General features: G+C 35.3%; 1 protein-coding gene across 12 annotated transcripts; it reads left to right on the top strand.

Annotated features, from left to right (window-relative positions):
- The first annotated feature begins 1,466 nt into the window (after positions 1–1,466).
- GRX4 (glutaredoxin 4) lies at positions 1,467–23,082 on the top strand. 12 transcript variants are annotated; one of them, XR_016047069.1, is made up of 10 exons: positions 1,467–1,508; positions 1,975–2,084; positions 5,961–6,098; positions 6,233–6,332; positions 8,756–8,822; positions 10,125–10,327; positions 16,987–17,086; positions 19,644–20,881; positions 22,665–22,743; positions 22,821–23,082. XR_016047069.1 is itself a non-coding variant. In XM_088855155.1 (7 exons), the coding sequence occupies exons 2-7, from the start codon at positions 2,013–2,015 to the stop codon at positions 22,884–22,886; spliced, it is 510 nt and encodes a 169-aa protein (XP_088711281.1). In that variant the 5' UTR covers positions 1,467–1,508; positions 1,975–2,012; the 3' UTR covers positions 22,887–23,082. The 12 variants fall into 12 exon arrangements, 2 of the variants coding, with proteins under 2 accessions (XP_088711281.1, XP_088711280.1); XR_016047067.1 differs by lacking the exon at positions 19,644–20,881 and adding an exon at positions 8,954–9,620; XR_016047070.1 differs by lacking the exon at positions 19,644–20,881.
- The last annotated feature ends 1,139 nt before the right edge of the window (positions 23,083–24,221 follow it).

Here is a 24,221-nt window from a genome sequence, read left to right as displayed (position 1 = left end):
CTGTTGAGGAAAACAGAGAAGGAGATGGGGAGAGACGTGAGATGAGATGATTATGATGCTCCTTGTCCCAGCAAAGAGATTACTAGCACGAGCTCTAGTAGCATGAAGGTGCTGGCGAAAGTGAGGAGTGGACCAACCTTAGGAATTTTGGGTTATGAGAGAGGTTCACCATAGTTGATTCGTTCATAAACCAAAGAGGTAGTATAATCAGCCAGGTTCTCAAGAATCTGAACCCCCAAACTCATACATCAATCGATTCGATTATTTATCTCAACAGTTTCGTAGCGAGAATGACGATTCAAGCAACTATGAGTCGTCTCGTCATTCATTTTAGTCTAATCATATTCTTGATATTTGCATCCTCTTATAGATCCATTTGTTTGTAATCAGTTGCATTCTAAACTTTATTTTTATTGTCAAATTAATAGAACAGTTAATAAGCACTCACATAAGAAAGATATTCTCAATATTTATATATTTTTGTTAAAATAATTTAAAATAAAAAAATTATAACATAATATCCCCTTTTTTGAAATCCGAAAAACAATTTTTCAAAAATTTTATTTTATTTTTGTACTTTTTTAAGCTCCAGATTAGCCCGAAAGAGCCATTTCATCAAGAAAAGTGTTTTGTGAGTCAGCAGACTCACTAGCCCGCACAATCACAAACATCAATCTTTAAGTTGAATATCCCCAACTAAAGATTCCTATCCAATGGATAGGAAAATATTATAATAATAATATTTTAACATATTGTTTTATTATATTTTATTTTTTATATTCATGTTCATCATTGTGTAGGTTATAGATCACTACAAATTCGGATCCAAGATCGATACAAATAATGGGTGCTCAATGGAGCCCGCATGAAAATAGTATGAATTGGGGGACTCATAAAACCCAGGTCCTTTCATCTATCCGAAATGCTTCTATGGCCCGGATCAACCGGCCCATCCCTTTTTTTAAAAATGCGTTTTAACATCGTAGCTTACTTTGCCAAGTACAACGCTTTGCCACGCCCACGAGCATTCTATAAATAAAAGAAAAAGTTTATATAAGGTTACAATCTTAAAATGTGGAATTACAGATGCACCTCAAAAATTCATCGAGAAAGGCTATTTTAATATTGAAAAAACCTTTAATTGGTCATCCCGATATTGATATGTAAGAATATGGAAAAAAAAAAAAGGATTTTGAATCTAAAAAATAATGCATCTTGCCATATATTATCTAGACCATCCGTTTTCAAAATTTTCATATGTTTATGGATCTACTTGATTTTAACCATTTTTGAAGTTTTAAAATTTTATAATTAGGTATAAAAATAGATTTTAAAATAATCTCAATAATTTTTTTCACCAAAATTAGATACAATTTGGAGGTGCGCCTTAATTGGATTGTTTGAGGTTGCAACCTTATACAAACCACACCCTTCTATAAAACATTGCTCATATCCCTCTTAAAGAAGAACCAAAGAAGGCCCTCCTTCTCAGTAAAGCCCCTCGTCCGGTGAGTTTCTTCATTGATCCTCTATCAATGCCTACCATTAGATAGATTTGATCTGCTTTCATCTTTAGTTGCTTCATTTGTATTTCAGCAATTGTTTTTCCTTTGGTTATTGCTTTTCCTTAAATTTTCCCCATTAAAGAAGCTCATGCGTAGACATATGAACCCTAATTTGCTCATTCCTAGACATAGGAACCCTAATTTTCTCATGCCTAGACATATGAACCTTAAATTGCTCTGCAAGGTGTGGCGTTTTTGAGATGGTTGACGTTGTGCTATCCCATACATTTTTGGGCTTCCTAGGCTTACTGTTGAATTCTAGGCTTCATGAATGGTTACATAGATGTGCACTTAAACACTGAGAATACTATTTTTTTTCATACTATTCTGAATGGATGGCTCAGTTTCATTTTCGATCAAAATTCGGAGAAACTTCTCTCCCTAAAACTGAAACTGTTGTAAAATGCAGGTGAACCATCTGTAAGAAAAGTACTCATCCATATTACCATGGCTAGATCATTATCGAATATGGTCTTGAAGGGCATTGAACAGTTGCGGCCAACTCCTTTTGTGAAAATGGTATGATATAAAAGATTATGCTCTGTTCGAATTTTTTGCACATTGGGGGGTATTCATTCGTTTTCATTTTTTTTAAAAAATAAATGTTTGGTTACTTATTTGTTATACATGGAAACTAGCTGAAACATCTAGTGCTAGTAATGCTTTCCACAAGCGTTTGTAGATTGTTTGGGTTGGAGTTGTATTTGCAGACCTTGTTCTCACATATAGATAGCTGTTAACTATTGCATTAGCGCATTTGGATCCCCTTTAGATGTCTTGTACTAATGTTGAAAAAACTGGAATCACAATCCGGCTCGGTCCTGCTTGACTGAGTGGATCAGCGATTCCGATCTGGATCGCCTGATTCAAGGCAATCTGGGTTAAAAAAAAAAAAAGATTTAAACTGAAACAAAGCAATTATTTCATCTTTTCAGTTAACTATCAGATACAAATCTGTATAAATTGATTTATTTATGTTTTTCAAAGATTTTGAAAAGAATCAAATGGATTTAAATCTGTTTGAAGTAAAGATATCTGAATCTATTAAATAAAACAGGTTTAAATCGATTTAAGCAGTTTTCTATATGTAAAAAAAACATAATTTAATCTATTTTGGAGAAAAAATAACAGATTCCAAGAGATTTAATCTGATTCAAACAGATTAGATCAGTAAAAAGTTTTTATAGGGTCCAACATATTTGTTTTATTTAAATAATTTAATCCAATTCAAAAGAATCAAATTAGATTTTTTTCTTCCCAAAAGATTTGCCCTGCGGTTTTCAACTGCCCTGCAAAAAATCCTCCCAAAAATGGTGGACTTGAATATGTTTTTCAAATCTCCCCAAAACTTTACTCAGATTTGAAATCAAAGACAAATTTTGGAGAAAAATGAGGGAGAAAGATCTGAAATGGCAGATTGGGCCAAAAAATATGAAATAAAAAAGGATTTATTTTTAATCTTCGCCAGATTTGCTTCATAAAAGTTGCATAACTTTTCACAGACTCAAAACAAACAGATAGAGAGAAATTCATGATAAAATAGGTGACAAATGAGGAAGAGTGATCGAAAATTGCGGATTTGCAAGAAAAGGAGAAGAAGTGGCTATAGTAAAACTTTGGAAGATCACCCAATTATCTAAGAACCAAGCAATTCCCAGTTCTTTTGATAGAATGGGCTGAGCTTGTAATAATTGGACTAAGTTTTTGTTTGGTAAAGGAATTTGCGTGGTCCATGACCCAATCTGATCGGGATTGGCTGATTCCTTATTGCATTGATGATTTTTTAAACTGTCCTTTACCATTAAAAGAAAAAAAGATGAATAAATTGGAAAAAAAAAAAACTGCATTATTTCAGCGAAGATTTGTTTCACACTAAATTGTATACATCAAGAGAGCTTTTCAATTGTTTTTACTATTTTCCTTATAATTCAAAGTATCGTGATGCATCTTGAAAAGGGATTTCATACATGTCAAAAAAGAGGGCATCATTGACATGTTATAATTATATAGCTGTTGTGGTTTTCCTGTGTCTACTCCCATCTGAGTTTGCCCATATATTTGTGGGAATCCTTTGGTGTTGATCATTTGATTAGCAGTCGTTATTGATTGTACTTGATTGTACCACTGAATCCCAAGTTTGATTCCTACTGCCAAACACCCCAAAAAAAAAAAAACAAAAGAAACCACACAAAAAACAATAAAAATAAAAATAAAAATAAACAAGAGCTGCATTTAATCGAGAAGAAAGTATCCCATCCTCTTCCCTCTAGTTCCCCTTATCTAATAACACTAATTGAGGAATAGAATATAAGCAATCTTTGCATGCAAGACCCTTTTGTCCTCTTCCTCATGGTTGCCCCATAGCTTCTCCTACATTTTGGGATGCTTCCCAACCAAATGTTTCCTCATTAATATATATTTTCGAATACCTTCTGTTCGCATCCCAAAAGTTTCCTTGTGTGTTTGTCAATTTCCCATATAATTTGGAACTCTTCCAGACATATCGCCCTGATTTTCTAACAGATTTTTTGAACACTTTGTTCACGTGTCTTTGTTTCCTATTGCCCTACTTCTCTTGGGCTGTGTTTCTCACTTCCGACTCCTGCTTCACTTCCCACATTCATTTCTTAATCTAGTGACTATGAAATAAATGACATCTGCCGCCGGTAACTGATATTTTGTTTATTGCTATGAAGGGCATCTGGCTCAAATTCATTTAGGGCATTTGTGAGAATTGGTTCAAGGGGCAAACTGCCACATGCCGTGGTCTTATCAGCATATATGCATGAGATGCAAACCTATCATGATCAAGTCTAATTTCTTATTAGAGTCGTGTATGCCTCTTTGATTACTGTAGGCACCACTTGAAGTGTGACTATAGCCATAAGCCATGGAAAGTTGACAACCACAGATTCCTTATGGTACCAGGGTTTGTAGTAGTTTGTATTGGTTTATTGGGATCAAAATATGATCAAATGCGAGATATGGATTGGATGTGGTTGGGGTTTCGATGCAGGATGTGGTTTGATGCAGTCTTGAGGCAGGCGGGCATCGCATGTGATGCGGACGATAATTTTAAAAAGTAGAAAATCATAAAAATATAAGAATGCATTAGAAAACAGAAATGTGTGATTTATGTGATAATAATTTAGTACGTTTCTCGAACATATTAGTTGTTTGAGTCTCCTGATAGCTTGATAGTTTGATAAAGTGTAACATAGTTTGTTGTCTTACATATAATATATTGTAATCCCTTCCATTCCAATAGCAACGATTATCAATAATTTATCATGACATTTAAAGACCACAAAGTACTTCACAATCACAAGTTCATGACCCCAGCCTCACAACCACAACCTTTTGAAAGTCCAAAGACCTAAAGTTCATAATAGATGAAATATAAAAGCTAATAAAAACACTCAAGCTCAATGTGCCAACTCTTAATCAGATAAGTCATATGATGATCCATCTCATCTATCTTTTTCATTTGAACTCGAGGTTGAACGGTCATCATCATCAGTGTCATAACCCTTCTCCACATACACTTCATCCTCCTGTATCTTTGGAACTGATGACGATGCGGACCCAACTCTCTTCCTTTGTGATCTAGTGCTACGCCTTACTTCTTCTCCAGTCCCTGTAACTTGCTCAACATCCAAGTAAGGTCCTCAGATTCGAATGCCTGCACTAGTCGTGGATCTACAGTTCAGTCACCTATACCCTTGGGTTCATCCAACACAATTGGATTTATGTTCATGCGCTTCAAGACCCTCTCCCTAAGCCACTCATTATATCTGTCTCAGCCTCATCATTGCAAAAGAATCTTGAAAGGACTATCTTGAAAGAATTATGTTCGATCACCATTTTATATCATTAATACTTCATATGCAGAAATTCTAACTTATGTCCCTTCTTTAAGCCATCATATGATATCATGAGGAAAGAGATATTCATCAAAACATCATCTACTGTATTTCGGACTGAATCTCTTTGACAGAAACATCTCGGATGAAAGTCTTCCAAGAGAAGTATATCAGTTATGAATGTAACCGTAAAGTGGAATTGGTCTCTAAAAATTGAGGACAATGACGTGCTTGTTATCTCTTCCTTTGAATGTCGGAAATTCTCCATACTATTTCTTATCGGAACTCATAATTTCCTTTTTCATAAGTTCTTTTAATGGAATTCAATTGCATTGACCATCTTATTCTGAAGCCTCTCTTCGGCACTTCCTTTTGTTTAGTTGTTGAGTGTGATGTGTATTTTCCAGCTCATGTAGAATATGATGGGTAGTGGGTAGCCTGCACTATTTCATTAGGCACACATATCTAGCTGTTGAAATCAAATTAGTGAACTTTCAACTCCTTTTTTGGACTTATATGAATACACAAGCAGGGAACCATAAATTCAGCATACAAATATGGTCGGCAATGGTCCACAACGATTACTGGTGATCCCGACAGTCATGAGGATTTCCGACCTGCGAACAAGCTTGCAAATTCAGGCTCTTCTGTTCAAGAGGTTGTGGAGAACGTATGTACAAAATTATTTATCTAACTCTTTTTTTTTTTTTTGTTGCTTCCTAATTGATGGAATCCTTTTGAGCATTTCACAAGGCATGTGCCATTTTTTTGATTTATGGATATTTCTTTGTCTAATTGGTATAGGATGTTAAAGGAAACCATATAATGATATACATGAAAGGAGTTCCTGAAGCTCCACGCTGTGGATTTAGTGCACTAGCTGTGAGAGTTCTGCAAGAATATGGTAAGTGTGTATGCTTTCTTTTCATCCTAATAAATTCTTAAATGCAGTTCTTGCTATATTTTCTGGATATTACATTCTGGCATGTTTGATTTTGTAGTCATTCTTAGTGCTTCATACTGTAGGGACCTGTATTTGATAGCCTGATTGATGGTCATGGATAATAAACATTTATCTCCTCCCCTTGATTTTTCTCGGAGAGCCAAATCTGCCCCTTCATTCTTCTTTGAAAAGATGATTATCTTAGTACATGGTTTTGGCTCTCTAGGCTAGTTACAACACAATGGAAATACAAAATTCATCATCATCATCCAAGCCTTATCCCAATGATTTGGGATTGGCTACATGAATCTTGTTCCTCCTTTCTTCTCTACTGGTACAACATGTCGCTTCGGGGGAAATGCTCTAGTTAACCCTTGTTTGTTTCTCACTGCATTAGAGTCGTGTAGCACGTCGCTTAATGGGAATGCCCTAGCATGAGCATATAACATAGGTTTAGGATTCATGATAAATGTGGCAAAGTTTTATGCTGGTTGCCTACCTAACGCAACCCACCTCTTTTACCTAGGCTTGGGATGGGTTAAGGGAATGTTTAAGGTCCTTATCCTTATTAGACCAACAGAAATATAAAATTAATTATAAAAATATTCACAGATCGGATAGAGATTACATGCTTTTTACAAATTCACATTTCTCTGGGGATTCATTTTCTGTCACTTGTGGATGTACTTCTTTTCAATCTTTTAGTGAGTGACGCTTGCAACCTCAAGCCAGTCTCCTGATTACAAGGACTAGAAACTCGTATACAAAACACAAATCCTCAAGCCTTGATGGAGTTGACTTGTGAGATCCTTGCAACTAGGCCAAGACTTGGGTTTCTAGGGTTTTTCTTTTCAAGAGAAAGGATGAGAGAGAAAAAGAGTTTGCTGGCCTCTCTTAGGATGGGAAAGAAAAAGCTTTTCTGGCCTCTCTTTTAGAGAGAGAAAGAGGAAGGAGTGTATGGAGTGGTTCAAAAGAGAGAGGGGTTTGGGAGGCTGGCTTGCTTGAGAATGTACTCCCTCTCTCGTTTCCCGTCTATTTATAATGAAGTGCCATCCCCAAAGCTTTCTAGTTTTGGAATTAGATGTCCATCCCAATCTTAATTCCTTTTGGAATAGGCATATACATTTGTCATCATCTATAAAGCTTTGGGGAATAGGCATATGCACTAGTAGGGGCATATACTCATCATGCATATGTTGCCGTATAGCAGTGTGCAAATAGAGGTTGTTTGAGCTAGAATGGGTAACACTTGCTTCGTGGAGGAGGTTTATAGGGGGTGCTTATATGTGCCCCTGAAGTCAGAAGTGAATTTGTAGTCTAGCATGTGAGAAGGAGAAGAATAGCCATACTTCCTAGGTAAAGTTATAGGTCGATATTCTCAAGGAGAAAAATTCAGGGTAGCTCCATTAAGTGGGTGGGTGGGTGGATGGATTTTGTAAGTTTGTTGGTGATAGGTTGTGTACCAAGGATAGGCTGCCTTACCTAGGCCCTACGTCTGGGGGGCCCTTTCTGTACGGAAGTTACTGGGCAGGTAAGTTCCCAGGTGCCTGCCAATGCATGGTAGGTGGGCGTCAAGCTGCCATATAAAAATGATGGAAAAGGACTCTTTGTAGGCCCATTTTATGGGGGCATTTTGGGCATATATGTGCATTTGAGCAACACATATATGCATATGTATATCTAACACCTCAGGGCCAGTAAGATGCTTGGTGCTTTAGACACCACGGGGCCACCCAGTGTATTTTGGAACCTTATTATACACATTACGCCCCATGTCCTGAAATTGGTAATGTTCTGATCCCCTCTCAACCCGGAGATTATATAGTTGAACTTTGATGGGGCATCCAAGAGAAATCCGGAACCCACTGCAATGGGAGGCATTGTTTGGAGGCAAGTAAGAAGGTAACTGTGGAGACTTGATTGTCCTTCATACTTTGATTAGTTAGAGAAGATCCACCTGCAGTAGCATCGTCTACTCCTAGATGTATAAGTTGTCAAATCAATTAACTGCCCCTGCACTCAAGTAACTCACTATCGGGTTTCGGAAACTCATATGCAAACAAAATGCTGTATAATAAAATATATTAGCACAACAAGTGCAATATTTTCTCTTTCACATGAGAAAACCACATTCAGTACCTATTCTTTTCTCTATGCACAGTTGAATGTTGTCTCCCTTTTATTTTTAAATGAGTTTTCAAATCCATTTATATTTGGTTGAATGCCTCTCAGATTCATCACAGAATAAAATGTGATTCATTGATTTTGTAGTGCCATTTTGTAAAGCTTCTGTCTATTGATTGTTAGTTTCATTGAAATAATTTCTGTATAAGGAATGAATGGCATCCTAGCTAACAATTTCTTTTGTCCATGGTATGGTACAGGTATTCCTTTTAGTGCTAGAAACATTCTGGAAAATACAGAGCTGAAAAACGGAGTCAAAGCTTTCAGGTGACTCAGATTCAAGTTTCATTTCATGCTTGCAATATAGTCATGATTTCTGAGAAACTGCCAATCCTTTCTTTGCTCTTGATTTATCTTTTCATCCTTTTCCTCTTAAGTTTGTTTTTTGGAAATTTCAGAAGACACACACCCATCTATGTGGTCTTGAACATGAAATATTGAGAAAAGCTATTATATTAAGCTTGTTGCAGACGACATGATCTTGCAGTGCAATTCTGAATTCAATTGGTCATACTCAGTAAAAGGTTGTGAAACAGTACCCTACTGTCAGTGGTTTTAAGCACCTGGTGGAAATTATATATCATCTAATATGATAAAAACCTTTTTGTTTTGTAACGCAAGTGCTTGGAAATGGTTTTGAATTTTCAAAGTTAATGCTGCTCCTACCATTTGCATTGCCTTACATGAAAAGAATGGCCAAACCAAGGTATCCCTTTCAATGGTTAGGCCTTAGGTGTCCACATCACAGGTGATTTCCCCAGAGTAAAGTGCATCATGCTTCCATAGGTGTACCTGCCATCTCATGTCAAGTCCAAAATATAGGAGGAGAAGATACTCATTCGCACCTTTTCTCACCTTTCCTGTCTGTTGGGGAGTGGATACACCCCTCATGTTGTGGCACCTGGTTTGCTTTATCGAAAATGGGGAGGGACACTATCCCATAGCCAAGCTCAAACAAAGAGAAAATTGACTTTGTGGAAATGACTAACTAGATTATAGTTGGTTGGAGTTTCAGAACAAATAAAACACCCAAGTAGATTGGACCTTCTAGATACAATTATGAAGGTATGGGTTTTTCCCCCATTGAAGAATGATTTCCTTTGCGATAATTTGTGTATTGAAGTGAATTCTACTGAAGTCTGTATTGGTTGAAGGAGTGATTGTTTTATATGGTGATCTTCTTGTCAGCATGGATGTCTTAGGTTACTTACTACCTTCACACCCATTATCCCCTTCTCTCATTTTAAAAGGAAATCTCTCTCTTTCCTGACACTACTCTGTGGCCCCAGCTGTTGGTCTTTTATATATTTTGAGTATTGAACCCTTGGCTATTGCTTGGGATCCCTTTGAAATCTGTTGGTCTTAACTGGTCAACTGGGACTCACGTATATATGGGCTTGGGATTTGACTTATATTTCTCTTGTTAAAAATTGAAGCAAGGAAAAAACTATTAGATGTTTTATAGTTGAGTAATAAATACTAATTAGTCTTTTATCAATCTTTGATTTCAAATTCATACTTGCAAGTGTCTTTGTTTTGTTGTCTGTTACTAATGGTATTGTCACTCAGGCTTGTCTGCGAGTCAGGTGGTGACTCAATCTGGCTATAAGCTTCCTAATTTTTTGACTACTAGTTCCCTTTCCTTGAGATGCCTGCCTTGGTTGTTCGAATAGGCGAGAAAAATTTCGATGCCATTAGCATGGGGTTGAGGACTCCGAGCATTTTTCTCTGATGAACTGACTGCAGCCCTATAGTTTGGCTTTTGAGAATCTGTAAGGACTTGCTCTTTTGTTGTTTGCCAAGTGATCCTAGGGACTTGTTAAGAATTTTCATTCAAAACATCATCTATAATTTATTTATTTATTTATTTTTAATATTGCAGCCATGTTCAGCATGATAGTTGTTTTTGGGGCATCTAGAACCCACTTTATAGTAGACGTGATTTCTTTGGAGTGATTTATACAGCTGTATGGCATGTGGCACACCATCTTGGGTATTTGAGCTTTGAAATAGACCCATCAACAGAGATTTCTCTTTGATAAATGGATGAAAATACGTAGACTTTCCATGTCTCAATTACTTGGGTATAAATGACTGGGTGCACTTGCCTCTCCAAAGGGGCTTTGGAATCATTTTGACATGTTAGGAAACATCAGATATTTCTGGGAAATGACATTCCTGATTAGGACTAAGATTTTTCTTTTGTTTCTTTCCTAGGAAAAGGACACTCTTGGAAAGGATTAAGATTTTGATATAGCCTTTAGGAATTAAGAGAATGAGTATACCTAAATAGGACAATGATTTAGTAAAAGCTTTTAGAGGCTACATCTTGAAGCACATTGCATACGTCACTTGCATTGAGATAAGTAAATAAGTTCACTCAAAAACCTTTGAAGCCGCATGTTCAGGCAAGTTACAGAATTTTGAGACTAATCGAGTTTATGTTGGCATATAATGACAGTCTCGAGGTCATTATGTATGGTTTCTTGTTTTCACCAATGTTTGGAAGTGATTATCCAATAAGTTGGAAGCCAAGAAGCACACCACAAATGTGATGGCTACGTCGCTGCTGCAACATCAAATTGTGCCATCAGTAATATGTGACCTGATCATCATCATCCGAACCTTATCCCTACTACTTGGGGTCAGCCACACCCATCCTGGTCCGCCATTCTGCTTTATCAAGGGCCATACACTCAATCAGACCATAAGTCACTATATTTCTTCCCACTACTTTCATCCATGTCCTTTCCTTCCCCTTGCTCTTTTAAAGCCTTCCATTTGAATCAAATCACCCTCCTAACCGGTATTGTGTTAGGCCTACACTGCATATGGCCAGCCTACCTAAGCCTACTTTCCCTTGTATGTATTCATTTCAAATTTTATCTTATGGGGGGAATTCACCCCTAAGTTCCAATGCTATTAAATAATTTTATGGGGAATGCTAATTTTATTCTTCATATATCAAAAGAAATGTCCTCTGAATGGTGAAGTTTGGTGACTGCATGACCGCAAGAATGGAATTACCTTATTAAACCATGTTTACCATGAGTGTACAAATGCTGGGAATTGTAAAATGTGGATACAAAAACACAAATGAGTGAAGATTTTTTGCCTCGGAACATAAAAGAATGACGATCATGTAGCATATTTCTAACAGAACTTGGGCCAGGACAGATTCACTATGGTGAGAGATGAGTGGAGAGTGTTTCACACATCTCTAGATTGTAGTAGAATATCTGTTATACCCATGGTTAGCAAATTGCCGTTTAAAACGCGTTTTTTGTCAAAAATCAGAGTTTTTTAGTAAAATGAAAGATCGTTAAAACAAAAGCATTTTTTTTCGCAAAGAAGTCTAAAACGCATTATATTGAAATCTTTTTAAAAAATCGGTTTAAAAAAACTTTTCCATTAATACCCTCTAAATTTTGATTTTTTGGAAAGTTCAATAACGTTTTCTTATTTTCTGAAATTTCCATTTTTATCTCTTCTAAAAAACAATATCATTTTCCAAAAAAAATATATTCCGTTACAAAACAAGTTGTATCCCTAAATATTGGGTTTATCTCCTGTTAGGGTTTATTATATCGTGCATGTTAATGTTTATCCTCAAGTTGCAGATTAGAGGTAAGAGCTTTTATTTTATTTTATTTTATTTTATTTTTACCTTAAAATGGGCTCATTGCATATGGTTGCAGATTTTAGTGCTATTGTAGAAAATCATTGCATGAAGTTTGAATTTCATCTGTGTTTTAAACTGCGGGATGTGGCCAAAAGCGGTGGGGGGGCCGATGTGACGATGCAGCTCGATGCGGCCCTGATGCGGGTTCATCGCGACGATGTGGTCAATAAATGTAAAAAATTCTAAAAAATCTAAAAAAATAGGTTAATGCATAGAAAAAAGTATGGAGGTGATATATGTAATAGTAAGTATTCTAGTTTCATGATTAACTTCAAAATTATTAGCTGTCGGAGATTCTGTATCCAGTTATCCACTATTCCCTGATAGAAACTAGAAACTTGAAACTAGCTTCATAAAACATTCAACAATCAAGAACCATAAGCACAAAAGCACAACCATCAACAACCATAAGCACAACCATAAACAACCATAAGCACCAAATAGTGATATTACAAACCAAAAGTCAAGCGCAAGATGAGTTAATAGTTAATAACTTAGTACAATCATCCATTTTGAGAGTCAATTTTGAAATTTGGAGTCAAAATTTCAAATATCAATCAGAGAAGTCATCTTGAGAGTCGTCATGTTCATCATCAATATCATCCTGAACGGCCTCCATGTATTCTTCTTCCTCGGTCTCCTCTGAGTCAGCTTCTTCCTCCTCGACCTCTGAAGCTAATGTACGAGTACGGCTAGACCTAGCAGCTCTTGTATTCCTTTGTGCTCTAGTGTTAAGTCGATCTTCTTCATTAGCTCCTGTTGCTAGCTCGACTTCAAGCCATGTAAGATCCTCACCCTTAAACACGCGCTCTTGTTTTGGATCCATGGTCCACTCACTTGTGGAATCACCGTTAGCTTCATACAATTGAATAGGGTTGAGTTTCGTGCGATTTTCGTACCGCTCCTTAAGCCGCTCATTATACCACACATAAACCAAATCATTCAACTTTTTCTACTCCCATCTATGTCTTTTTTTTTGTATGGAGCTATGGTAGAAAATTGAAATTAAATAAATTACATTTTAGATTAGAAAATTGAAATTCAAGAAATAAGGATTAAGGAATAAGGAGTAAAGAACTTACATGCTCAAATGCACTCCAATTGTATTCACAACCAGATGAGTGTGATATTCAACACTCGAATAACGAGACGTTGTAGATTTGGTGTCTCGCTTCCATATAATGCCCACCATGCAGCTGTATAATATTTTATAATTTAGATTATAGATAAAAATTAAGGGTAAACAAATGAACAATGGAACTATACATAAAGTCAGAGACAAGTAAGGTTACTTTTGGCCTTTACCTGGATCTGTAGTGTCCCTATTTCAAGTAGCAATATCTCTCCCAAAGTTTACCAAGGCTAACTTGAACTTAATCAATTCATGGCTCTAGATCTCATTCTGGATATCTTTGTCAGGCACCAACCTCTCAAGCACATCTAAGAACCCATCATTTGTTACACGATTTGCCTCAATGGATGGGTGCTTGTTGTGAAGAGATGGGTTTAGAAAGTAACCGGCTGAATGGAGGTACCTGTAAAGCTGGGTATCCTATCTCCTATCAATAATTTTAAGTATAGCCTTGCACATAGTTTCATCATCCTTTAAAACATCATTTATTTCAGTTCTTGCCTTAGTCATTGCCTCATGTATGTAGCCCATGGTGAGCTTCGCATCACCATCAATCATCTGAAGTACTCTCACTAAAAGGCGAGCCATCTCCAATGCAAGAATTATTTGACTCCAAAAAGAATTATTCAAAATAATTTTTTCAGCCTTTCTCCCACCCTTATGCTTTGACCATTTGATTTGACTACATTGCTCTGAAGCAAACATGGTCCTCAGGCACTTTTTGCTTGGCTAGGCTTCGAAAAGTGAGAAATGACATGGCAAATCTAGTGATACCCGGTCTCACTAATTCTCTTTTCTTTGTAAAAGACCTCATCATGCTTAGGACTATGGTGTGATTGTAAATAAATTCACCAACAAACATAACTCTTGAAATCACCCGACTAAATAAAGATGTTGTACCCATTTCCTTAAACATAAGGTTAACACAGTGAGCTGCACAAGGAGTCCAAAACATATGCGTCCTTTTCAAAGTCAATAAATGCCCGGCTGCAGCGTAATTGGTACCATTGTCAGTGACAATTTGTACCACATTTTGCTCTCCAACAAACTCGACAATCTCATCCATAAAGCTACATAAGTATGTAGCATCATGTGACTTGTCTGATGCATTAACAGACTTAACAAATAAAGTACCTGTTGGGCAATTAACCAAAAAATTAATGAATGCCCTTGACTTCCCTTAAGTAGTTCTTTTCTTTTCATTTTTTTCATCTCTTTATCTTTTTTCAATCTATCCAAATATTCTCTAATCTCCTTTGTTATATCATCTGTAGCTTGTGGGCACGCTCTTACATTCCCAGAAATTCCAGCTATATGCTATTTTTGTCGAAAAATACCACCCATATAAGTATTTCTACAGAGCAAGCATATCACACAATTTCTATCTTTCAGATTTTTTAGTTTAGCATATTTTCAAGCCGGATCCTTATTACTAGAAGATTGGGAAGAAGACATTGCCCCAAAAATAAGTATAACAGTATTATTGTACAAGAAGGAATAAAAATTTACCAACTCTGTGAAGCAGTGCTCGATTTCTTCATGGCCTTTGAAACCCTCGATTTTTTATCACAAATTCACCCAAACATCCCCAAATCAACAATCAAAGGCATGAAATGAACATCCAAGTATCAAACAACTGCCAAATAGAAGATTTGAATGAAAAAAAAAATTTCCGCCAAATTTTTTTTCCCTCGATTTGATGCAAAAAAAGTAAGTGGCTGAAAATCTTCATTTAGGGGGTTTAATACCCCCCAAACAGTTTCCCTAAGTTTTGGATGGTCAAAAAGACCATTTTGCCCCACATCGAGGGGTAAAATCTAAAACAGTTTTGGTGGAAGGTGATGCACTGCGATGCGGCTACGATGCAGCCTGATGCGGTGCATATGCGGCCGCATAGGTAAAAAGCGCATATGTGCCAGGTTGCGATGCGGAGGTGAGCGCATACCGCATGATGCGGCGATGCGGCCGCATTTTAAAACTATGAATTTCATAAGCTTTATGGTATTTTTGATTTAGATTGTGTTGAGCTGTCTTTTATTTTTTATTATTTGAAGTAAATTGTATTTATTTGTGATTTATTTAGTAGTTATTATGAAAATCACTCTTTGTAGATAAACATTATGCTCAATAGGTTTTTCTCTGTTTTTTTTTTCTTTTTTTTTAAGAATGGTTAACATAGGCTTTTTCTTTGTTGAAAGGGATATTTGGCAACATGACAAATTCAACTCATCATCATCATATCATCATTTTACCTTTTTTCCAATTAATTGGGATTGGCTACTCAGTGGGGCCATAGGTCTTTATATCTTTTTGGATTACTTCCAACTACGTCCTCTTGGGCCTACCCCTTGCTCTTTTCAGTCCTTCCACTCGAACTAATTCGCATCTCGTAACAGGTGTTGTACTTGGTCGGCGCCAGACATGGGCAGCCCATCGAATTCTACTCTCTTATTTTTTTGAATATTGGTGCCACATCTAAATTTTCACGAATAGATTTATTGCGAATTCTATCCCTTCTTGTCTTACCACTCATCCATCTCAACATCCTCATCTCCACTACACTTATTCTATGGGTATATTTTGTTTGTCTGCCCAACATTCCGCCACATAGAGCAAAGCTGATCTCACTGCTATCGTATAGAATTTTCCCTTCAGCCTCATTGGTGTGCGGCGATCACATAAAATTTCAGTTGCACATCTCTACTTCGCCCACCCAACTCTAATTCTGTATGCGACATCTTCTTCGATCTCTCCATTTTTTGTATGTCTCCTTTATTCTTGTAAATAGGTACCACAATATTTTTCCTCCATTTATGTGGCATTCTTCATTGTTTTGAACACCTTGTTGAATAACTTTGTCAGACAGTCAATGCCAATTTCCACCATGCATTTCCAAACCTCTATCGGCATACCATCTGGTCCTAAAGCCTTTCATATCTTCGTCATTTTCAAACTTCTTTCACTTCCAACATCTTAATCCTACGAATGTATCTATAACCTCCGCCATCACGTGTACCAACAGTCCCTTCGACCATTATGTTCCCATTTTGTTGGTCATTTAATAATTTTAAAAATTGACTCTCCATCTTTCGCTGATCTCATCAACTTTCGCCTAGACCCTTTGATCCTCATTCTTAATGCATTTAATATGGTTTCAATCTCTACACTTTTTCTCTTTTATTTTTGCTAATTTGAAGATATCTTTTTTACCTTCTCTTGTTCCCAGTTTATTGTATAGATTATCATATGCCTTAAGTTTAGCTTTACTTACTATTTGTTTAACATTTTTCTTAGCATTTTTATATTTGTCTAAGTTTTGATAATTTCTATTACACTACCAAGTTTATAACATGGTCGTTTTTCGCTAATGGCATTCTGAACCTCATCATTCCACCACCAAGTTTCTTATCTTTCTAGATCCTCCTAAAACTTATTGTCACTTTTTTGATATATTCAGCCATCTCATTCCATATTATATTGACATCATGTTCAAAGTTTTATTTTCCTTCTTCAACTAATTCATCCCTAAATAAGTCTATTTTCTCATTTTTAAATTTCATCACCTAGTTCTTAGATGCCCATTACGTTCACTCCTTCTCCTTCATGTCTGTATGCAGACGTCCATGACCACGAGCCTATGTTGGGTAGTCAAACTCTCTCTTGGGATAACCTTGCAGTCTTACATGATGGTCGATCTACTTTCTTAACTAGGAAGAGGTATATCTAACTTTTATGTGTTCTACTTTTATAGGACGAGGTCTATTTCACTTTTTAAAGTAAGTATTTGTTGTTGCTAGGTCGTAGGCCATAACAAAATCTAGATTAGTCTCACCCATCTCATTTCTTACCCCAAACCCATATCCCCCATGTACCCCTTCATATCCTCTACTATCCTTCCCTACATGACCATTTAAGTTCCCACCTACAAAGGTCCTCTTTCCATTTGGTATGTCTTGGACTATTCATCTATGTCCTTCCAAAATTGTCTCTTAATTCTATCATCTAATCCTACTTGTGGTAACATGACAAATTCAACTAATAAATTATAATAAACATGCATAAAATCATTGAAAGTTAAACTTCAATCAAAATCCCCAAATTTAACAACAGCTCAAAGAACATATAGATTAAGGCTTTTCCCTAAACCTGATTCAAAGCAGAAAACAATACATCAGCTAGACAGCTACAAAGAATCATTTGCTTGCATGACCAAGAAAGCATTGAGCACCGATTCCTCCACTACATATCATGACCCTCCAATCTATCAAAACAACCACTCTGTTTTCTGCACAAACGAGAATAACATCTCTCATGGCATAGAACCCATCTGATTTTGAGGTAGAGAACCCATCTGATAGAGAGAGAGAGAGAATCCATCTGATTTTGAGGCGTTCCAATATTCTACGATAGTTGACAATTCCTAACATATTTTGAGAAGTTTAAAATTCTTGGCATATTTTTATTTCTTTTGTATTGTCATTTCTATTATAAAATTTGTGTATCAATATTTTCTTATTTTATTAAAATACTAGAAAGAAGAAACAATGGTTAGGTCAAAAGATCATTTTTGGAATTATTGTGATGAAAGAGGAAATAAATTGTATTGCAAATTGTGGTGAATGCTTTTATGCGGGAATAACAAGATTCAAATATCATTTGCAAATATCATTTGTCAAGAGAACAGGGAAATGATATAAAATCTTGTCCGCCCTAAAGTACATGATGATGTATAAGCTTTGGTTGTATGTGCAACACATGAGGTATCTTCTAAGTCCTCAAAGAAGAAGAAACAAATTACATCATGTGCTCAAAATATTGATCAAAGTTCGATAGGCATAGGTAATTCTAATGCATCACTTGGTACATCTACAACCATTCTCGTTTGCAACAAAGTTCGTTACCATCATTGTTGAACAAGAAAGATATAGACCTTGTTGGCAAATAAGTTGCCTATGTATTTATCATGAATAATTTTGCTTTTAATGTTATCAATGCGCAATCATTTGTTAATATGATAAGTGCATGTATCAATTTTAATGTTGGTTACACATTACTAAATTATTCATTTCTTCGCACTAAATTGGTACAAAAACTTAAGACAAAAGTTGATACATATGTAGCTTCAATAAAAGAGCCATGGGTTCAATCAAGATACACTTTGATGTTTGATCTCTGGTTGGATATGAAAAATCAGTCATTCCTCAATTTGTTGCTTCTTGTCCAAAGGGGTCAATTTTTATAAATGCATTTAAGTGAGGTATCTGAGCATAGAAAAACTGGATTATTTCTTGGAATGATGTTTCTTAATGTCATTGAGGAGTTAGGGCCACAAAATATTTTTCCACTTGTGATTGACAATAGATCAAATTATGTACTTGTTAGTGATCTGATAGAATCAAAATTCCCTCATATTCATAAAACGCAGTGTGCCACCCATTGGCTAATTTTGCTTCTAGAAAACATTGATAAGTATGTCGCTTGGGTAAAAGCTGTCATTAAGGAAGCTAGGTTGATAGTGAATTATTTGTATCGGCACCATTGTCTTAGATTTAATGAGAACGCACACAAATGGAAGGAAATTGAAAAGGTATGGTAAAACTAGATTTGCCACTAACTTTTTGATGGTTTAATCTATATTGCAAATAGAATAAGATTTGAGATTGATAGTTACATCTTTTGAGTGGAGAGCTATGAATTATACAAGAGTAAAATTGGTAAAAAAATTACAAAAGTAATTCAAAGCTCCAAATTTTAGAATGATACGATTGATACAATCACCACTTAGAGCCTCTTAACAAGGTGCTTCGTTTGGTTGATGGTGAGGGGTCAACCATGGGATACTTATTTGAAGCAATACAAAAACCAAGGCAAGCACTAAAAAAGAAGTGTGGCAATGAATCTAAATATTTTGAATTGTTGAAGAATTTTGAAAAGTGGCGAAAAGAAAATATAATTCACCCCATTCATGCTACTATTGCATTTCTTAATCCATCTTTAATGTATGGTGGGGTTGTTAAACTTAATAATCCTGAAGTAAAGGCTGGATTGCCTTGATTTCAAATACAATAATTTAGAAAAAGCACAAAAATGTATTCTTTTCATAGTTGTTGAAGTACCATACGCAAGATCTAAATGTATTTGATGGGATTATTGTCAACAACTCATCGTCGTAAATATCTTCTTGTATTATTAGTTTTTTTATTATTTTAAGAACATAAATTTTCACTTTTAATTGTATCTTAAATATGTGGCTAAGAAATCTCTCATTATGTAGGAGTTTGGTGGGAAATATGTGGAGAAAGCATTTCACTGGTTCGAATGGTTACTATTCAGATTTTGAGCCAACCATGTAGCTCATCAGCATGCGAAAGAAATTTGAGTCTTTTCGAGGCAACACAAATAAAAAAATAAAATAAATTGACACCAACAATGTTAACCGACTTGGTTTACATAAGAGTGAACTCGAAGATAATGATTGCATCTCGTGAAAATGAAGAACGTGATTGTAATGTAATTAATCTTGAACAACTTGGTTCATTGTTAGAAGAGTTTTTCAAAGAGACAACAACTGAGGACACCTCCACGGATGATGATGATCGTGATGATGCATGGCTACATAACTTGCGGCTTTTATCTTCTCAAACTCTTAACTTCTTTATTAATTCTGATGATTTTACCATACCTTATATTTAATTTTGAATCATTCTAGTGACTATATTGTGCCTTAATTATTTTTGTTTTGTTCTATTTTGTATTTAATATTGGATGATAGGATGAGAGTCATGAGACATCTAAATTGATTGACTTAATTATATTAATATAATCAAGTTTCATGTTTTACTTATTGTTGACTTTGAATTTTTTAGAAATTTAAAATTTTTAAATTTTTCTGTTTTTTTTCACCCCAAATTTTTGAGCTTAATTTGATATATTCACAATTTAGATGAAAACTTTATGTAACTAATATAATTAAGTCAATCAATTTAGATGTCTCATGATTCTCATCTTCTCATTCAAAATTAAATACAAACTAAGACAAAACGGAAAAATGATTAAAACATAATATAGTCACTAGAATGATTGAAAATTGAACATAAAGTACAATATAGTCATCAAATTAATAGAAAGTTAGGAGTTTGGAAATGTGTAAGCCTCAAGTCATATAGTCATGCATTATTACGATCATCTATGGAAGTGTTCTTTGTTCAAGATTAATTGTATTACAATCACGTCTTTCATTTCTATAAGATGCAATCATCTTCAAGTTCATGTTTATGTAAACCAAGGTGGTTAACATTGTTGGTGTAAATTTATTCATTTTTCTAGTTTGTATTGCCTTAAAACATTCGAATTTCTTTCGCACGCTGATAAGTTGCATGGTTGGCTCAAAATCCGAATAGCAACCATTCGAAGAGGCCACCATGCAGTGGAGGAAGAGGTGCTCAATGCTTTCTTGGTCATGCAAGCAAATGATTCTTTGTAGCTGATGAATTGTTTTCTATGTTGAATCAGGTTTGAAAAGCGCTAATCTGTATGTTCTTTGAGTTGTTATTAAATTTGGAGATTTTGATTGAAATTTAGCTTTTAATTTGTCATGTTGTCAAATTTCTCTTTCAACAGAGAATAACCCTAAGTTAACCATTCCTCAAAAAAAAGAGAAAAAACCCTTGAGTGTAATGTTTATCTATAAACAACGATTTTCATAAAACTACTACATAAATCACAAATGAAATAAAATTTAATTCACAAAATAAAAAATAAACCGAAGTTCAACACAATCTAAATCATAAATCCAATAAAGCTTATGAAATTTGAACTTCATGCAGTGATTTTCTACAACCTCACTAAAATCAACAGCCATATGCAATGAGCTTGTTTTAAGATAAAAATAAAATTAAAGCTCTTACCTCTAATCTGAAACTTGGGGATGAACCCTAGCTGGAACGATATAATAAACCCTCACCGGAGATAAACCTCATATTTAGGGATACAAATTCTTTTGTAGGGGAATATATTTTTTGGAAAATAATATTGTTTCTTAGAAGCGATAAAAATGGAAATTTCAGATACAACAAAATGTTATTAAACTTTCCAAAAATAAAAATTTAGAGGTTATTAGTGGCAAAAAAATTTTGAACCGATTTTTTAAAAAGCTTCAATATAACGTGTTTTTAACTTCTTTGCGAGAAAAACGCGTTTTTGTTTTTTGCAATATTTTGAAAAAGGTGTAGATTAAAATGTTTCACAAAAAAACTCCAATTTTTTTTAAACAAGACGTTTTAAACGGCGATTTGCTAACTATGGTCTAGAAAGGGCAAACTTGGTGTCTGCTCAGTACTCGCAATATGCACTAGTACTCCATGCTAAATATAATGAATATCATCAGTAAAATCAGTTTGGGATACCCATATAACTACAGACATCAATGGTAAAAAATGTCCCCATCATCCAATTGATGGATGAGCAGTGCTGGAGAAAGAGCACGACCTACTAGGAGCATGTCAATACCTATCCCCTCCGTCCCACAATATTTTTCTGTTGATTGCAAGGTGATACACTTATGACCATTGATTTCTATGGTCGTGTGCATTCAGAGTGTACTTTTCCTGTAGCTTTGTGCCATGAGTGTATGTATTGTGAATGTTAATATAAAATGGACACAGTTTCTCTGATTCCATGTAGAAATGAGTCACCTCTTAAAAATCTATTTTTGAGATGGATTTTTTAACTTAATTTTTAAGGACATGTAATCTCTAACATAGAGATCATGAATATGAAAAAATAAATAATTTTGAAAATTAGGAATAATAATTCTATTAATAAAACATTTGGACTGTTAGTTTCAATTGTTTTTAGATGGACCACCTAATTGCATCCATCTTTAAAATGGATGCTTTATACCTTGGGACCGTATATTGTAGAAATGCAGTCCAGCCTGCATAAAACAATTTTCCATATAAAATAGTCATGGAGCTTAGGATATGTAATAGAGTGACTGCATGTGCATCCTCAATAAAAGATAAAGTGAACAGTTACATTTTAATGTCCGGGTCAAATGGGAAGCTGGATATAAAATTTCTGTCATATAGAGAGGAAAAGGAAGTCAATGTTATAATACAGGAGATCTCCTAACTCATCATATAGAGAGGAAAAGGAAGTCACTATCTATGATTCTTTTTTTTCTTTTTTTCCTTTTTAAAGACATGGATTAACACCACTTGGTGAATTAGCAAACATCATGGGCCAAGTTTTTCTTAAGCCTGATGTTTTTTTTTTGTTGTTTAATTCTTGTCAGCAACTGGCCCACCTTTCCACAAATCTTCATCAAGGGAGAGTTCGTCGGAGGGTCCGATATAATCGTTAACATGCATCAGGTCAGTTAATGTTCTATTGGTTGATTATGTATGAAGTGAAATTGTCCCAATAACTCCTTTTATTTCATCTCATGCAGTCTGGGGAGCTGAAAGAAAAGCTCAAGGATCTTACTGTGGAAGACAACCAGCAAGAGGAGGATTGAGATTAAGAATCATCAAATCACTACAGAGCCAAACCTCAGGTTACCTGCAAATATGTTCTCTTATTGCTATGTTGTGCAAAAGATAAAAAGGTTTTCCACACATTCTACCAGGAAGGAGAAATTCCATAACATGTTTATAATGGATAAGGTGCCCATATTTGAAGGGCTTGCAAATCATGAAAAACATTCGTGACTATAGTAGCTGCTGTTATTCATCCTGGAGAGACCCTGTTCTCTCTACTTTACCCCATCTCATATCCTTCATTCCTTGTTACCAAAATCAATCCACAAAAAAGGATATGTTAATTCAGAAGCTTTTATATATGTATAGATACACAATTATTTTGAAAAGCCCCCAAATATGGACACAGTCGCCTTGAGGCCTTCATATTTGTAGCCTGCTTATTGAAATCTGGATGGCAAAGTGGTTTAAATTTTGAGATGTTTTCTCTCTCTAAAAATTTTAGGTATTCTCTCTCTAAAATTTGATATAGTTTTTTTCTAAAATTTTAATAAATTGTCTCTTTCTAAAACTAAAAATTTGAGATAGTTTCTTTTTCTAAATATTTTGATATGATTTCTCTTTGAAAAATTTGTCGGAACTCTCTCTCTCGCATTTGATTTAGTTTTTTGTATTTATTGTGTATTTAATGCGTGTAACGTAATTGTTACATAAAAATATTTTCATGCAAATGTTTTCATTGGGTTGAGGAGCTAACGAGTGGAATCCATGGGCTTTGAAAATTAAAAAAAAAAGGAGAAAAAGGACATGTTTTGCTGTAGAAATGAAATCATGAAAAAGTTAAGTGATTTTTCGAGATTTAATTCTCAAGGAATTTTAATAACCTTGGGAAAGCCAAACGGTGGATTTTAGTAAATCCAAGATATTACAACTCCATGTGCTCCAACGGGCCCTAAATGTGCCGAATGATTGAGCTCATGGTTTCTTTAACAATTATTTTAGTGGCGAGTTATTTAAAAGTGTCATTCCAATTGGACACAAAATCCTTTCCTTATCCTAAGGGCTGGGAAATAGGCAAGTTCGCTTTCGTAGTACTGGTACCTATTTAGTGAATCAAGTTATGAGGAGCCACAATTCTTATCCATAATAAAGTGCGGCTTCCCTCTTTCTTTTTTTTCTTCTTTTTTTTTTTTTTTTTTTTTGGGTGGGAGGAATGGGGGTTGAGGTGGTGGTGTGGATGGTGCCACGGGGGTGTTAGGTTGAATGGATGTTAACTCCACCGGGAGCGCGCTGTGCATGTACTCCATTGGGCAAATGACCCGTTTAAGAGGATTTTCTTCATTTGAAATTTTGTTATCTACTTTAGAATCTCA

This window comes from Amborella trichopoda, chromosome 13, assembly GCF_054954075.1.
Source record: "Amborella trichopoda isolate Santa Cruz 75 chromosome 13, AtrichopodaSantaCruz75HAP2 v2.0, whole genome shotgun sequence".
Taxonomy (NCBI): domain Eukaryota; kingdom Viridiplantae; phylum Streptophyta; class Magnoliopsida; order Amborellales; family Amborellaceae; genus Amborella; species Amborella trichopoda.
This window is presented reverse-complemented; position numbering and strand designations above follow the sequence as displayed.